We start from the raw sequence: 17,741 nt of genomic DNA, 5'->3' as shown, positions 1-17,741 counted from the left end.
TTATATATATATATATATATGTGTGTGTGTGAAATTTGAAATCAGCATGGCAGTGATGCAGACTTACTGAGCAGAGTGCATTTAAAGTTATTATTACACTAACAAGGCAGAGAACGGATGCTTCGTCCCCACTGCACTGCTGCTTTCCCCATAAAAGTGACGTAAAACCCACAATGCATCGCTGTTAGTGAAAAGCACATTCTGTTTCCGCCATTATTTGAAATTTTGAATTGAGTCTAAAACTGACTAGTTTTTTTATTGTACTATTGTTTCTCCACGTGTATATGAGTCTTCAGATAATCTGTATTTTCTCGCTATGGAATTTCAAGGTGAGTTTCTTGTCTCGTCTTCTTTATTATTACACCATGGAACTCTCACTGTCACTGCTATTGTTGTAATACAAAAGTATTCCCACTTGCTCGCTGTTTCATTTTAAGACCAGTTGTTACATAAGTACGTGTATTTAACCTTATGCATATTGTCACGACAATCTTATGTAACATTACAATATTTTTGAAAAGTAATCATACATGTAATTGAATATTGACGTCTGTAGAGCCTGGGGACAATTTAAGTTGAGCGATTACTATGTGTGTGTGTGTGTGTGTGTGTAATTATGGCTGCAATATATTGTGTTGGTTTTAGAAGACGTGTTAGGTCTAGCCTGAAGTTTAAAATACGTATTTCTGTGGAGGAAAGGGGATAGGTAATAACTTGCTACCGCAGACCGAGGCTTGCAATCCCAGCCATCACCTTTTAGTTAATAGTTAATGTAGTTGGATTTATATAATGCAGTGGGATTGGTTATAGTTGTAATGCCCAAACATTGTTCTGGAAACGTTTATCTTCGAGCAAACTGTTGATCATTCATAAAGTTCTGAGGAATTTTGGATATTCCCAGTGCAAGAAGTGAGCGCGCACCCATATAACTTTTAGCCAATATATATTATCGTTACTCCTATGTGCCCTTTAACAGAGGCTTCGGGGTTCTACTTTGAAACAGGTCTGCAGTTGGAAACAACTTTTCTTGCTTGTTTAACAGACATACCTGAGTATCGCCATACTGGAATGTGGAAACACTTTCTCTTTGTTTTTTCTTTAAATTTACACGGATATGTTTTTGTTTTCTTACTTGAATAAAAAGTGCTCCGGTTCCATTCTACTGCTGTATTGGTACATTTATTATGAAGGAAATGCAAGTAGACGTGTTGTTAAGACTTGTTATGATTACATTGTTATGCTGTAATAGGTGCAGAACCAATGGCACTCGGATCCCCCACCTCCCCGAAGCCCGGAACAGGTGCTCAGTTCTTGCCTGGTTTTCTAATGGGAGACCTGCCAGCCCCTGCATCTCCTCAGCCTCGTACCTTCGGCGGCTCCATTGCCGGTGGAATGGAACTGAGGTCACCACTTATGTCAGGTGAGCCTCCTGGCATAGTTTAACTTACTTTTGTGGACCATCAATAACTTCCCAGCTAACAATTCTACGTTTTTATCAACGTTGTGAGAATGTTGCGTTATGGTAACGTTGGAATTCAATGTTGCAGCAATGTTAATTTGTATGGTTTGAAAAACTTTGCCATAAAGTTGGAGAATTACGTTGTTGGGGAAACCTTGTCAGAACATTGTGAAAACATTGCCATAATGTCATAAAATAACGATGTGCTTTTACATTTCTACAACCTTTTAAGAACAATTCACTATGAAAGAAATGCACATTATGATATTAAAAGTTATTTCTACTCACAATGATTAGAGTACAAATGAAAAAATAAAAATGGTTCAAATTAATGTAGTGTAGCATTAATGTTAGCTGCTGTATACATTGCTTTTCTTTTTAAAATAGTTAGCTATAAAACTTTTAAAAGCTGTATTCGAGTGAATTGATTTTATATTTCGTAAAAAAAAAAAAAAAAAAAAAAACTGAACAAAAAAAGGAATAATAAATAAATAGTGTGGTGCGGTGCATAAACTAAAAAATATTATGACAATCCAGTCTTGTGAGTTCTAGAGATGACAGAGACAGGGTGCCAAATGAAATGTTATTTTATTGTCTGGCCCAAACGTCAGCAGGGACTGAACTGTTTCCCTTACAGTTGCTAGCTATCAGTCAGAGACAGAATGACTGGAGAACAAGAGGTAAGTGGGAGGGGGGAGACACGGCAACAAGCCAGCTCGCTCAGGGGAAACTCGCACTCAACACACAGTAAGGTACATGTAGGAATCTGAGACATGGACAACAATTAACATCGATACAGGACAACTGGGCAGGGGAGGATGGTAAGGGGGAATAATATAGAGGCAATCTCTGTGGCAAGGGAGCAGCAGTCGCTTAGGGCAGGAGTCTGAAGATATGATGTCATGATTTTCAGTGTTGACCCATATCTGTCCCTCGCTGAAATTACCTATTACATCTTCAACATTCGGCTCGACCCTGGTATCATCCAGTTCTATGTCACTGTTTGTGTCATTTGATAGTATATCGTCACTGACACTATCATCACTCCACATTCATTTGGACCCCCTGCTTCATGGCTGATAATGATCGCCTTGCGAATAAGCATTTTCTGTTATATGCTGAACACCTCCTCTTCACATCGTCGTTCATTGGGATTATCCTGAAAAGTAAGAGATTGAAAATTCAAGCTCACCAGAGAAAATGGAAAATCCATTTTTGCACACAAACCTAATTTTTCTTTTAATTTCTCTTATTTTCCCTGCATTCAGTAATGGTTAACTTTGTATAGCATCTGCTTTGGAGTCCTGGATAACTAGTATTGTGAAGATAGTGGCAAAAAAAGAGCTTTTGATTTCATGTAGTTGTTGTTTAATCTGTAATTGGGAAAACAAAAAATGTCATGGAACATTTAAATGGGAAATTGTGGTCATTTAGCTGCCCTTTTGATTTGCTCATGTAATTTTGTTTAGCAATACTGGTGCAGCATGTACATATTACTTTTACCATTTGCCATGCAGCATACAGTGATTGCCTGTTTTCTGTGTGTTTTATTTAATGTTTTTACTGTATAGCATGTATTGTGCATTCCTCTATTTAAAGTATTATGGATCTTCTTTACTGTATCTTGTAAATTGCTTTGTGATGGTGGTCCACTGTGAAAAGCGCTATATAAAATAAAGCTTGATTGATAAACAATAAAGTGCATTTTAATGCGTATTCCAGTTACACTATCTGTATCTCGATGTATCGCTGCCCTCATTATAACATAGAGGATTTATATTGGACCCTGCCGCCCCCGATAAAACGAGAGTGGTTCTAAAATATTTGTTAGCCTATTTGTTTATCTATGGGTCTCGCTATATTGCGTTCCTTGATTTATAGAGGACCCTGACACCCTCTGTCGAGTGGGTGGCGTATTATTACTTTTATTATACTGATATTTTTTTACTCAGGAGATGGACTATATTTTGATCTGTTTCCTGCAGATTTTAATAAAAACATTAAAACAATTGGGATTATTTTGCAACAATATCGGTGTTCTGTAACACTTGACATGGCTTGATAAAATTAATCTGCTGCATATATAGTATGTTTACAGTACCTCATGTATCCTGAAGCATTTTACAAAGCATGAACAAGATGAAGCCAGGTAGAGTTGATTAATGTCAGAGCCCTGTGTGTTCACAAGTAGTGCTACACACAAACCCAGTTCTCACTCTGGCCTGAGAGATGAAAGTCATTGGATAAAGAAAGGACATCTTCCCCCTCCTCCAAGCTGTAGTTTAATTTAAAATAGTATTAGTATTAGTAATACTATTATGGAATTGTTTGTTTGTTTGTTTATTGGCTTTTGTTTTTACCCTTAAAATCTATTCAGGTATCTCCCCTCCTCAGCCAGTTGTCCCTACTCCTAAAGACAAGAGTGGAGCACCCCCAGTTAGAAGTATTTATGATGAACTTGCAAGTCCAGGGGTTGGTCTAACACCAATAAGTTCAAGAAAACAAGTAAGTAATTGATCATTTTACTTTAGAGTTTATATTCTGTTTATCTCCTGATTTTGGTGCAATTAATTCTCTCTTATCCCACAGCCTGCCTATTCAATTATGCAGACCCCATTGTCTGGGATGACTCCAACCACCCCAGGAACAGGTAAATCTTAAAAATAAGTTATAGGTGGTTCATAACTTTTTTTTTTTTTTCATAAATTATGTATTTCTGTATCCTTATTTTAACCTTCATTGTGACTGCATGCATAATTGATCATGTTTCAGCATATGCTGCCACAGTAAAATTGCATGTATTTGTTGCATATACTTGAAACTAATTATTCATATCACACACCTAGTCAGCATTCTAGTCAAGACAGACAACCATCAGCTTTGGCAATATGTTAAATGCTGTGCCATATTCAAACCAATGGAAGTACTGGGGATCCTTCTTGATATGGGTTGTAACTTTATTAAAAAAATATGTCTAAGATGATATGCTGTGGCTGTTTAGATTTGTGATTTGCTTTTATAATTGGTTAATTAATTTGTCTTTTTAGCTTCAAGTGTGTTTAGTCCTACTATTGGGCAGCAGAGGAAAGCCACCCTCTCTCCAGCTCAGGTCGATCCTTTCTACACTCAAGGAGATGCTCTTTCTTCAGATGACCATCTAGATGACAAATGGGTTACAGTTTTTGGGTTGGTATTGCTTTGTTGGTAAACTCTTATGCAGCTTTTTATTTAGGATATTTCACCTTTACTGCTTGTTTATTCGAAAAGACTCCATACAAAAAATATTGAGTGTGTGAAATAACTTACTTTCTTTATCAGGAAAAGGCAGTATAATTTAGAGAGAGCACAATAATATAATAACAACTCCACCCGTTTTTTATTTTGTAGGTTTCCTCCAGCATCTGCTTCTTATATCCTGCTACAGTTTGCACAGTATGGAAACATATTAAAACATGTGGTAGGTGCAATTATTTGTTCTTAATGCATGTAACCTGTACATTGAAATTATTGAATCGGTACATGCAAAAAATGAAACCCTATTTGAAATATGAAGTTGCATTTCCATTTCCTGAATGCTGTTCTGGGAATCAGTTTTCCATAGCAAACTGTATACATTGTTTTCCATCTCACTGCACAGGGCTTAATTCAGGTAATCCTCTAAGAATTCTAGGTAAAAATGTTCAGGTACAGGTAGCATGAACTTAGTGTTCAAACAGGATACATTTTAAACGTGTCATTGATTGGATTGTGGTAAATGTGAGCAAAGATCCTGAATGTTTGACATTTGATCATTGGGAGGCTTCTGTTTAAGTAGACAATGTTTCTTAGTGCAAGAAGAAACCACTTCTTTTTGGCTCCACCAGCATGATTAGCAAGAACATTCTAAAATATAAAAAGTGTTTATTTTCCTTTTAAAATAATACAGTCGATTTCTCACACGTTTACACATTCATGCCGCTGCTGAATTATACAACATTCTTATTTGAAATGTCTGTAGATGTCTAACAATGGAAATTGGATGCACATGCAATATCAGTCAAAACTCCAAGCTAGAAAAGCACTCAGTAAAGATGGAAAGGTCTTTGGAGAAGCTATCATGATTGGGGTTAAGCCATGCATTGACAAGGTGAGCAGTTATGATTTTTTTTTATATTCATGAAATCCATCTGTGCATAATGCAAGAGTATTCCACAACCAGTTAGCCTTTTAAATATGTCAAAACTGTATTTGCTGTTCATTTAAATATGTATAAAATGTGTAATAACAAAAGTACTATCATTTGTTTTTGCAGTGATAAACAAGTTGATTGTTTTTGCTTTTCCTTCAGTGTGTCATGGAGAGTTCTGATAAAGGTTCAACATCTGGCTCCTCAGTAGTGTATACTCCTCCCATTAAAATGATTGCGACTCCGTCCCATCCTGCAAATACACCTCGATCGACCTCCATGAGGCCTCTGGCTGCTGCATACAAAGCCTCCAGCAGTGACTATCAGGTATATAACACTACTACACGTATGATTAATTTAACATTACATAATTTTCAAATTGTTTTGAGTGCAAAGAATACTCTGATCCTAAAGGTATTGGCAAAAACATTTGTTTACATGACAGATTGATTACTTGTAACGTAATTAGCTTTTTTTTTTAATGTATCTTTTTAGGTGGTTACTGACAGACAGACCCCAAGGAAAGATGAGAGTTTAGTATCGAAAGCCATGGAATATATGTTTGGTTGGTATTGATAAGAAAAAGCCCTTGATTGTTCCTTGGTCCAAAACAGAGTACAGCAGAGATGGAGATAATTGCATTATAGACTTCTCTGGTTTGTTCTCATGTACTTGGTTAGTTATATAACCACTATTGACAGTTTAAATACATGTTGAAGCCTTTCTGATACAGACTACATGCAATTAGTTTGGATTGTACAGAGTTGTATGAACTTTACACTGTTAAGAATTTAAGTATTTAATTGGGCTGTACATTGTTTCTGAAATTGACAAAACATGCTAAAATCAATGCAAACTTACATTTGGTCGTGTGTATGTATGTGTGTGTGTGTGTGTGTGTGTGTATATATATATATATATATATATATATATATATATATATATATATATTATTATTTTTTTTTTTTTTTTTTTAAGGTGACCAGTAGACAAATATAAGTAGCCATTTTAAGTAAAGGTGTATCCACATAATTGGTATAACATTTTTTGGTACAAAAAAGACCTTTACTTTCTGGAAAAAATCAGAAAGGTCTTTCGATCTGCGTAGCATCGTTGATAGTGAACTATGAAACAGATAAGTTTTAAAGAAACAGCATCACTCTAGTAAAAAAAAAAAAAAAAAAAAAAAAAACAGAAAATACAAATTGCTACTATTAAGACCAGAAGTGAGTAACAAATGCAGGTGAAAGGTGTGTGTTTGTATTTTAAACTGCCTATTTGTCAGTGTGATTGAGTACATTTTAAAAGAAGGAGCATCTTTGTGCAACTTGTTTTTTTGCTACACATTACTGGGATGAATTCCCCCTGTAAAATAACTTTCTGTTTTGTGTTGTTTTTCTTTCTATTTCTATATGCGTTGTTTTTCTTTCTATTTCTATGTGCCTTATCTCTAGTTTTCCATTTTTTTAAATTTGTTTTATAAGATTTATAATAAATTGTGGGCTACATAAGTAAATGGTGGTCTTGTTTTTGTTTGAATTATTTAATCACATAGAATTATTAAGGAAATCATTTTTAAAAACCAGGATGTCCAGCAAGCGTCTTGAAGTCCCCACCTCGATTGACACTGTACTGTAAAAAGCTGTATTGGGTACACAGCGAGTCTCCTGTGCTGCAGGTATTAGAACCCTGCATGGGTTTCCTGTTTACATTATGTGCTGCACATAACTCTTAGTAAGGAATGAGTACTCTAAAGATCTTGCTTCTAAACCTAATCAGAACATTGGAATCCCATAGTTCCCAAAACAAATGATTCTTCCATGTGCAGTTGAATGTAAATATAATGCTTAAATGGTAAATACCTTAACTAACCATAATTAAACAACATTTGTACTGGATTAACACGAGAGAGCTGGTTATATAAGCTTTTTTGGGGGTTGTGTATAACCATCTTTTTTATTATGATGGCGCTAAACTACAAAGTCGCTTGTCAACTTATGTGATCACCTTTATTTGCTTGTCGGCATCTTGCAGTTGCAAAAAGAGCAAGGTTTTTTAACAGCCTGTACTTTTACCAGTGGAATATATTAAAGCTAAGTATTTTTTGATTAATAAATTATTAATTTTCTCAGTATTGTTAGGGCCATTTTGTAATCAATAAATAACATTAAACCAGGTTCCTGTTTTCAAAGTAAAGAAATCCTAGTGTATTTTGATATTTTAGGATTAGAACAAGCTGGGCGCAATTGTGAATATATTTTACACTCCTTAAAGTCCAGTGTATATTATAAGCTTGAAGCTCTCTTGGAATTGTTTTGACAATTTCCCTCAAAGGCACAGGTCTTTCAAGCAAACCTGTTGTAAGTCTTATTTTTATTTTGCACCTTTTTATTTTTGTTCCTTTGCATAATGCAAAAAAAATTAAACCATGGGTGTCTGAAGTTGGCCCCTCCAATCTTTGTTTCAACCCTGTTCTAAACTTTAATTGAACCAATGAAACCCTCATTCAGACCCTGAATGAGTTAATTATATAATTTTACCTGTTAAACCTACAGTGGAATGACCCTCCAGGACCATGATTCGACACCCCTACTTTAAACATACCAATAATATGGTGGCAGTAAAAAAATGAAGTGGATCACTGGGCAAATTGGATTTCAAAGGCTAGACTGCTAGCTGTATATGAAAAGTAGTTACTGTTGCCATGGAAATTACATGTGTTATTGAAACAAATGCAACATTCTTAATGAATTCAGCATAGCATTAAGTGTTACTATTTTTGTAGGGAAAAAAACGATTAACATTTTTTTTTTTTTTTTTTTTTTTTTTTTTTTCTCCAAATGAATAAACACACTTAGGGAGCTTTTAACTGCCTGTGGAAAGGTAGCATTTTGGTCAGGCAGGCCAGCAATGGGAGTAGCAAAGGCAGGAGTCAAGCATAACAAATTTAATAACAACAAAGTACGAAACAATGCTAGCTTGTTGAAGGGCCTGAAGAGCATCTGCTGCTGTGTTCAAAACTAATCACTGAGGAGCTGTTGTTCTGCTCTTCCTTTATATATGTGGTCAAGCAAGCTTGAGGACTTTCTCACATGGTTTTTAGGCAGAGAGGGTTTTGTTAACCCTTTTCTACCAATCCCAACTAAAATATGAATATGAAAATAGTTTACTTCTGCCCTTCCACACTGACATGCAGAACTAATAATAATAAAAAAATAAATAAAAAAAAAATTGAAGCATATATATTATACATGAGTCAGTTCACTGCCAACCCATACTCCAGGGTAGTGGCAGTCAGGGACTAGCCCCAATTTCAAGAAAGATTCATGTAGGTTGGTAATTACTGGTATTTGGTTTCTGAAATCCATTCCTATTTACCTTGGTTTTAAGAAGTCAATAGTATAGAATGTTTCAATAAACCTGAAACAAACTTGACGTAATTAATTTTGTTGGAATACGGTGGATCAAGGAGAACGCACCTTTTCTGCTGTAATTGCCTCGATGTTAGCTGTAGACATGTACATGCTGGCATTTATAATGTGTCCTCTGGAGTCTGGACTGCTCAGACTGTATTGCTGCAAACCTGTAACAGGAAAGTAGCAAGTATTGAGTTAATTCATTATTTAAAAAACAAAGAAGCACTATGTCCGTTTCAAACCAGGTACAGTGGTTATTAAATGAACATCTTAGAAAACAGATTGGGATGATTTATTTCTGTGATTGTGAATGTTTATTGATTTAATGCCATTTAGTTTTCCTAATTTACTATTCACTGGGTCACAGATCTGGGGTTATCTAATGATCTTTGGTGTGGATTGTTGCCTTGCCAATGAAAGCTGGTGTTGTCAAACTAATTTTGGTGTATAATGCAGCATATTACACAGAACATTATACATTTTTGACATTGTATGTGCAGTTAGGGGGAAATAAAATACGTATCCAATTCATTATTTTAAGTTTTTGACTACTAAGTCATTGCTATTATTACCGCCACCTATATGAAATCCCCACATTTCCATATTTTTTAAATACGAGACATTAGACATTGCTTTGAGCTCGTTGTCTTCATGAAGTTCAGCACCCATTATTTTAATTAAGGTGCTGATGTGAACCATCAGGTAAAATGCTAAGTAAAAAGACCGGCTCTACCTGTACATTTAGGCTGTTTGTCTTTTTGACATAAAAATCTATAACTAATAATTATGCTTCACTCTTTTAACCTAAAATGGAAATCCATACCCATTTATTATCCTACTTGAATCCTAGTTTTAGTTTCTAGATTGTTCATTTATTGCCTTGTCAAACCAAGACCTGTATTGCTGTCGGTTGTGCTGATTGTATACAATAATCCTTAACCCCATGACAGTTAAGTGTGATAGATAAGAAGTACACTAAATATGTGCTGTCTGTCTGCCTCTACTTGTAATATATGCAGTATATTGTTTCCCCCCCAGAACTATCGGATTACACTGGAGAAATCTTTGAAGTCTGTGTATTTATATGGCACCTTCAAGGTTTGTATAACTCGGAAGGCAAAACAGAAATTTAAAAATGAGGTTCTTTTTTTTTTTTTTTAACCAAGTGGTGATACTATTTTACAGGTGACACAAACTGTATAGGTTAGGTTATAGCACACAATATCGGGGGTATAAGTCACAACCCTCTAAAATATGAATTATTAGAGTGATGGGTTTAATCACAGTGGACCGAACACGAAAAGGTGATGAAAAGCGCTGTAAAAGCAAAAAGGGGTTTTCTTTTGTGTACTGAGCTGCTTTATCCTATCAGTTGGATTCTGATATGAAGAACCCATTTTACGGATTTTCAATTGTCAGCATGAACTCTTGATACATGCCATGATTTTCTGATATCGTTTTTATTGTTAAGGTGGACATGTGACGGATTATACTGAAGCAGCAATAGCAAATATGTCATAAACCATGAAATCTAGCTGTCACTAAGTTAAGATAGGGAACCCTGAAGTTAAACATGTAGTTGGTTATACAAGTTATAAACTTCTGTTCTGTTTTATTCACTATAAAGAGGGTCTCAGTAACCCAATGTTAAAAGTATCAAATGCCAAAATGCTTTTTGTTAAAAGTTAATTAAAGTATACAGGTCTGTACCACATATTACCTCATATTTAATATGGCCTTGTTTTTTTTTTTTTTAGTAGGGCTCGTTGCAGCATTGTTAGGTGAACCATGCCTTCGTGATTTTACGCCATACTAAGTAAATATGTGTTTTACTAAACACGCACACAGCTACAGGTAAATATATCTTTTTTTTCTTCTGTGAGGCTAAGAATCATTCCAATGATGTAGTATAGTTCATATTTGGAACAGTTCATTTTCTGCTTTGAAAGAATATGCCTGCATTTACAGGGGTGGATCAGTAAAGTAATATATTTTTTTAGAATGTAAAGGTGACCTATTTTATTGACTTCCCCATCTGAATGAGTGAATGTATACAATTGAGACATACTTTATGGTAATAAGCATGTTTTTGTTTGAAAGGTCAGAATCAGGTGGGTCCCAAGGCAACTACTTACAGCTCTGGTGCAGACATGTGTGAGCATCTGCAAGGAACTTTGAGAGAGCTTCAGTGCCGAAGGTGACAGGTTTCTGGTCACCAGAGGTGAAACATGAATTAATTTCTTTGAAACCGATGTGAAGTGTCAGATCACAGTAATAGGATCATTGATGTGTGCACATTTTTCTGGAATTGTAAAAGTATAATACTTCTTGATTAACTGGTTGTTTTATTTGGGGGGTGGGGGGGCTGTTCTGTCAACAACCTTATAAACAATATTATTGTTTCTTTTCCACAATGCCTCATGCACCCTCTTATTCAGCGCATGCAACTTTAGCAACTTTTCAGAAAAATATCTGAATATTATTTACTGTCTTCACCGCATCTGTTATATATTGTGTGACCCATTTTATGATATCCTCAATCTAAAACATCACCAGCTGACATTCATCTGTTTCACATGTACCATACTGCACTCTGCTTTAGCTATTCCATTACAATACATTATTTCGACCAGTTCCTTGATTTTTTTAATTGCTCACTATGCTGTTTTATCTCGCAATATGATCTAAAGATCATTATGTCCGTTTTGTCTGTATAAGGAGTTAGGAAATTATCACTTATTTCCCCCTCTGTTGTGAAGTCTAGACTGCAAAGTGTAGAAGTATACAGATTTCAATTATATTCGTGTTCCATTTAATGTATTGCAGCTAGCAGTGTATCCACAAGGTGGCATCACCCCCCTCCGCTTCTGTTTAATTCCAGTTCAACATGTGGAGTCTGTGCCAATGGGAAATGGTCTGCATCCTGCAGGGGTCCAGTGAATAATCATGAAAACGATGAAATACCTGCATATACTGTACTGTAGCAGCAATGGGATGAACATAATTTATATTTATTTTAATGTTTTAAACAAGTGTTGCACATCAGAGAAAGCATAGTAAACCTGTTCTTATTTTACTTGTTTATTTTTATATGAAAAGCCAGTAGAGTAAGAAAATTGCCACAGTATAACTAATGCTTGAAATCCCTACAACAACCAACTTAACATTGCAGGCCAACTCAGCATGGACTGGATTTGAATCGAAATCCCATATTAGGATAGAAACCATTTTGCTTTCCAATTACCTACCATGCATTAAAGATTTAATAACATTAACTTAAAATTATTTTTCAAACATTACATAGTGCAAGGATTCGGTTGTAATCAGCCTAGTGACTAGGGGCATATAATTAAAGACACAGATAATTACAGACTCACAAAGCATGGCTAAAACTGCAGATTTAATTTTGACAACATAAACTATTAGAAAGATGAGCAATTAAACAAATTATATCCATGATGCATAGCAGAGTGATTTGTGAAGATACAATGAGTTCTTGAAAAATGTATTAACATTAACATTTTAATGGATTATAGAGAGGGTTAGGATTTATCAAACAAAATTTTATATTGGACACACAGTACAGTATGTAACAATGTTTTGTTGGGTGTTCTAATTCAAATTGCTTGTGAAACTTGTACTGTAGATTGCCTAAACAGCTTTGGTTTTGAAAAGGTTAGCCTAGTAACCATGCAAACACAACTAAAAGCACTCCAATTAAATAAATGCACATTTTTAACTTTACTTCTTGTAAATGCAAAGTATAATAATAAGTATTTGTATTATTAATAATATATGTATTATGTATTAATTTTACTAGACAGCAGCAAAATCAAATAATAAATTAACAAATACATAGATTGTCAGTTCCAAGTTGTAATATGTCATGAATATGGCATTTGAAAATATTGTGTTTTATACAGTGCAATGCTTTGAATGTTACATTAGCATATTGTTATTTCCTTGTCAATCTGCTTCTGTGACTCTAGAGAGTCCTCTGGTCACTGTTCACAATAAAGGAATGAAAAGTTTCCTTTGAGGGATATACTGTACATAACCAGCCCACAAAAAACTGTATATACGGTAAGAATCAATTATTTCATATGTTCACAGCTATCATAATACAATTAAGTACGTACAACAAACTAACTCAAACTACGGTTAATGTCAATAAATGGGAAATACAGGGTGAAGCAATGTACAAAATAGATTGAGAATGCTAAGCAGACACAACAAATCCAAGAAAGAGAAGGATGCAGCCCTTCTGCTGATTTAAGTATAATTTAATATTAAATAGATTGAGTCAGAATTTATGGACTGGTGTGCAATTGCAAATCTGAAAGAACCTATGAGTTTATTAATATAAATTGAATTAAACCCAAGCGAACAGCAGCAGAATGCATAAACCTATTGTTTAATCAATTTAGACTTGAATGTGCATGTCCTGAACATGTCAACAGACCCAAAATAAAAAATAGTTACAACTGCTTGATTTCCAATCATGAGTAAAGTTAATTTATTTAAGCTGGTTAAGGTACAGTGGGCAGGAAGATGCTTTGTTTAGAATGCAATGGAAAAGGCAAGTCAGTCAATAATACTATCTGGTGATTACAATCATTAAGGTTCACGCTTCCCTTTTTAAATAAATAAGATAAGATAAGATATATATATATACTATGCTATGAGGAAAGAATACATTGCCTATTCTGTTCATTCTTACAATATATGCCTGTATTAATTTAATGAGTATACTGAATCTTCCCAAATGCATGAACATGTACATTAATGTAGATTTAAAAATGCTGTTCCTGTGTATTTAATATAGTGTGATATAACTAATTTAATTTCACATACATTGACCAGCACCATCTTGGTATTCAACCTTATATATTGTAGTGTAGACTAATTAAACTTTTTGTTCTGCAATGATAAACAGAAGCAAAAATGTACTACTATTTTGGAGACAAGATCAGAAACAGAGCTTGAAGGAATTATAGTCAAGGGACAAACATTTTGGCTAATGACTTCATCACTGTTTGTTAAAATGTTGGAATACTGTCGATTTTTGATTTTATTTTTCTAGATTTCCATTTGGTGCTAAAATAAATAAAAAATAAACTAAATGAAACTATTGAGGCACTGTTTTTGAGTAAGGCCGGGGGCCTCAAACAACAGCCTTTGTGATATCACAGCACATCAAACCACCCTGTTGTACCAAATTGCTGCACAGTGCTTCTGTGTCGAAGTAATTTTGTGAATCCAAAATCTGATGCAACCAACATCTGACAATAAAGTTTGGTGTTCAAGCTTGGACTTAAAGCTCACATTAGTTGTATGCAACTCTGGTATGATTTAAACAAAAAGTGAGTGAACTTTCATTGCAAAACTCCATGCAGTATTTTTTTGGACAACCCCGGACCCTTAAAAGCAATGCCGCCAACAAATTCGCTGTTTGTGCAACAAAAAAGAGTGCTATGGAACAATTACAGGGTCTTTTCATGAAGCTTTATTTCAAGCCCCTGTTCCTTGCTTGCAAGTCTTTATTTGTCAGTTTCTGTTATGTGCAATATGTAACCGGGGGATGGAATTACTATTTTTTTTTTTTTTTACTAAAAATCCAATCAATGCATCTCTACTTTTAGCAACAGCATGTACTGGGCACCCCCTATTTCTTGAAACCTCACATTTTATATGAACGATTTAAGAAAGGGCTATTCACTGACGCACAGTGGAGAGTACTGTGCAAGGCATGGGGCATTGCTCAAATCATTTCAGCAGACACTTATGGAACACCTAATGGGTACACAGTGTCCATTTGAAAAAAAAAAAAAAACATTCATTTCGTATGACCTGACACTTCAAAAGACAGGTAAGTGAGTGCAATCATAAACATATTGAAGCAAGAATTATTAGCTGGCAGGAAAAAAGATAAGATCAGCAGGGAAGGGCTAGAGTCCTAAGTGGTGAAGTTGTTTGAAAAAATGGTGACAGACTTTAAAGCACGTACAGAATTATGCCGGAGCCTAGATATTACAATATCTTTCCCTTTTACTCCTGGGAACTTGTTATCTCAGAATTGACCAAAGAATGGGAAACTGCCAGAAGTCTATCTCTCACTGATCAATCAAATGTGCACTCACCCTCGATCTATATAAATAACCTCTGTGTTTTTGAACAGATGGAGCCTACAGCCTTGCTATTAAAAAAACGGATACATCCCTTTGATAAAAACAAAGACTGTTCAGGTGAAACAGTCATTCTGGGCAAAGCTCCAAGCACGTAGGCTACTGTACTGAATTGTATAATCTGATAGCAAACAGCTAATCATGTCAAGACTGGGTCATACCTAAAGTAAACAGAGCACTTTTGAGCATGCAGGGAGACAAAACGTTTGACCTGCTATAGACCTGCTTTACTTCCTATAAGTGTGACACCACTTAAGTCTCCACTCTTCAGAGTGTACAATGTTTACCCTGTTGATAAAAAGTGTTCTTCTGTTTTATTCATTTCATCAAGACACTTCTACAAATTCCACTCGCTGCTGCTGGATTATTGCTCCCTTACTGTATCTATGCATTTTTCTTCCGATCAGCATTTGTTGGTTGACCAGGACCTTCCACAGTGACGCTGCTAAGACAACTGTTTTGTGGGGTTTATACCTGTGAAGTAAACCACTGCTGGAGGAGTGACTGTATTGTAATATGTTACCCCACCAACCAGCATCTAAGCAACACCACTGGTTGGCAGCCATTGCTGCTAAGGTCTTGGGATCGGTTGCATTGCACATCCCTATAGAGGACAAGTATATAGAGCCATCGAGCTTGTGGCATCTTGGCGGTCTCAGCTTGGCGGTCTCAGCGTTTTTATATATATTAGATAGAATAATATATATATATATATATATATATATATATATATATATATATATATATATATATATTCTACTACTCTTATATACTTTGTATCTTGCCCTTGAATACACAGCTAATGCAAAATATATAATATATTTCAATATGCATATGTAATGTTAATGATTGCCTCTCATGAGACCTACTGATAAAATGAAATGGTTGATCTCGTGGGGGCTCTTTAAATAAACAAATGATAAAAAAATATAATAAATAATGCCTATCCAAATAATAACAGTAGCAGTAGAATGCTGAGCAGCAGTGATGGGGAAAGTTCAGTATGGTGCTGAGTTTTGGGGTGAGGAAATTAGCGCTGCAATCTCAGGCATATCTGTCAGTCTGTTCCCAAATTGCCTTGGGGTATTGCAGCTTAGCATTACCGTATGTTGAGTCTCAGTGGGTTTGTACTGTATTACTTAAGGCATCAGTATTGACTTTGGAAGGAGCCATGGGACTGAACTTTTGGATTTTTTGTGGTACAATAAAGATACACAATGGGCACATTGACCTCTGCTACCCTCTAATCACACACAGTTTTAAAGTAGCATGATCTAAATAAAACGGTGCGCATAAAATACTAAAAAACAGAGATGCACAGCCTGGAGCTCAAACACCATTTCCAGTACACATGCTAACCCAGTGGTATTACATATAAACTGTTACATTGTTTCCACTTACATTCTTTTTTTATATATCAAACTCTGATTAGTATACAGCAGCTATTGGTTTTAATTGTGATTACTAATTTGTTACAAAGTAATTACTGTACTAAAAAAAAAAAAAAAAGTGTTGCCCCAATTCTTTAGTATCTAGACTACTATAATACTATGAAATAAAATATTTAGTAGAATTTGAGGCCAAGTGTTCAAACTTGTAACAATTTAACAAGTATACTAGTTTAAATAATAATAATAATAATAATAATAATAATAATAATAATAATAATAATAATATTTTGCTCTACAGTATGAGCATCTGACAGAACAGAAACTTACATACTGTAATTTTCACACAATTAAGAATATTTAAAGTAATTTGTTTTAACCACACTAATTGGTTTGGTTTCTCAGTTTCTAGGGAGTGTTTATTCCAGTATTCAGTTATTCTATAGAAAAAAAAAAAAAATTAACTTCTGCCTTCCGAATTTGAGAGGCAATTTAATTTCTCAGACTACTGTGCTTATCTTTGATGCTTAAAAATGGGCTTTCGAGCACTCTTGTATCCTGCAAATACACAGCCCTGATACATTTAGTATTTATCCAAGTTATACAGAATCTAGAAATGGGTTTATCAGACACAGCCAGAAATACTTATTTTAAGTCAATTCCACATTGGGGATTAGGTAAATCCTATTGCATCTGACATAGTTCGAGTTATTTGAAAATCAGAACAATAAAAATAACCTACAACCTTAGCAGATGAGGGCAGGAGAGAAGGTAAATGTTGTCAATATAAAATATCAAGGTACGTAAGAGAGACTAAAACTAGTATTTTTATACAGATGTTGTTAGAGTTAATGCAATGTTGTGAAGGCTTCTGTTTTTCTTAAGTTATCGTGCTGTGTTCTTGTCCTGTCTCTTGATTTAAAGATTAAATCTAGACCTAATTTTCATCTGCTCATTTCAGAGGTTCACACTTCATAGACGGTGTGATCTAGCATGATTTTACCTTTAAAGGGTCTATAACAGGAGGAAATCTGTGCTGACTTCTGGTGCATTCATAGTGCTGCAGGAAGAGGGCTGCAGCCTTACAATATCCGTCTGTCGGTCATGGCAGTGACACGGAGAGGTGGG

General features: G+C 35.0%; 1 protein-coding gene across 1 annotated transcript; it reads left to right on the top strand.

Moving 5' to 3' along the window:
- Positions 1 to 183: 183 nt before the first annotated feature.
- On the top strand, positions 184 to 6,523 carry LOC121322720 (nucleoporin NUP35-like). Its single transcript, XM_041262964.1, has 9 exons — positions 184 to 329; positions 1,250 to 1,420; positions 3,837 to 3,964; positions 4,049 to 4,109; positions 4,507 to 4,645; positions 4,847 to 4,916; positions 5,457 to 5,585; positions 5,787 to 5,951; positions 6,120 to 6,523. Exons 1-9 carry the CDS (start codon positions 317 to 319, stop codon positions 6,198 to 6,200), a joined length of 957 nt encoding a protein of 318 aa, XP_041118898.1. The 5' UTR covers positions 184 to 316; the 3' UTR covers positions 6,201 to 6,523.
- The last annotated feature ends 11,218 nt before the right edge of the window (positions 6,524 to 17,741 follow it).

Source organism: Polyodon spathula, chromosome 11, assembly GCF_017654505.1.
Source record: "Polyodon spathula isolate WHYD16114869_AA chromosome 11, ASM1765450v1, whole genome shotgun sequence".
NCBI classification, from domain to species: domain Eukaryota; kingdom Metazoa; phylum Chordata; class Actinopteri; order Acipenseriformes; family Polyodontidae; genus Polyodon; species Polyodon spathula.
This window is presented reverse-complemented; position numbering and strand designations above follow the sequence as displayed.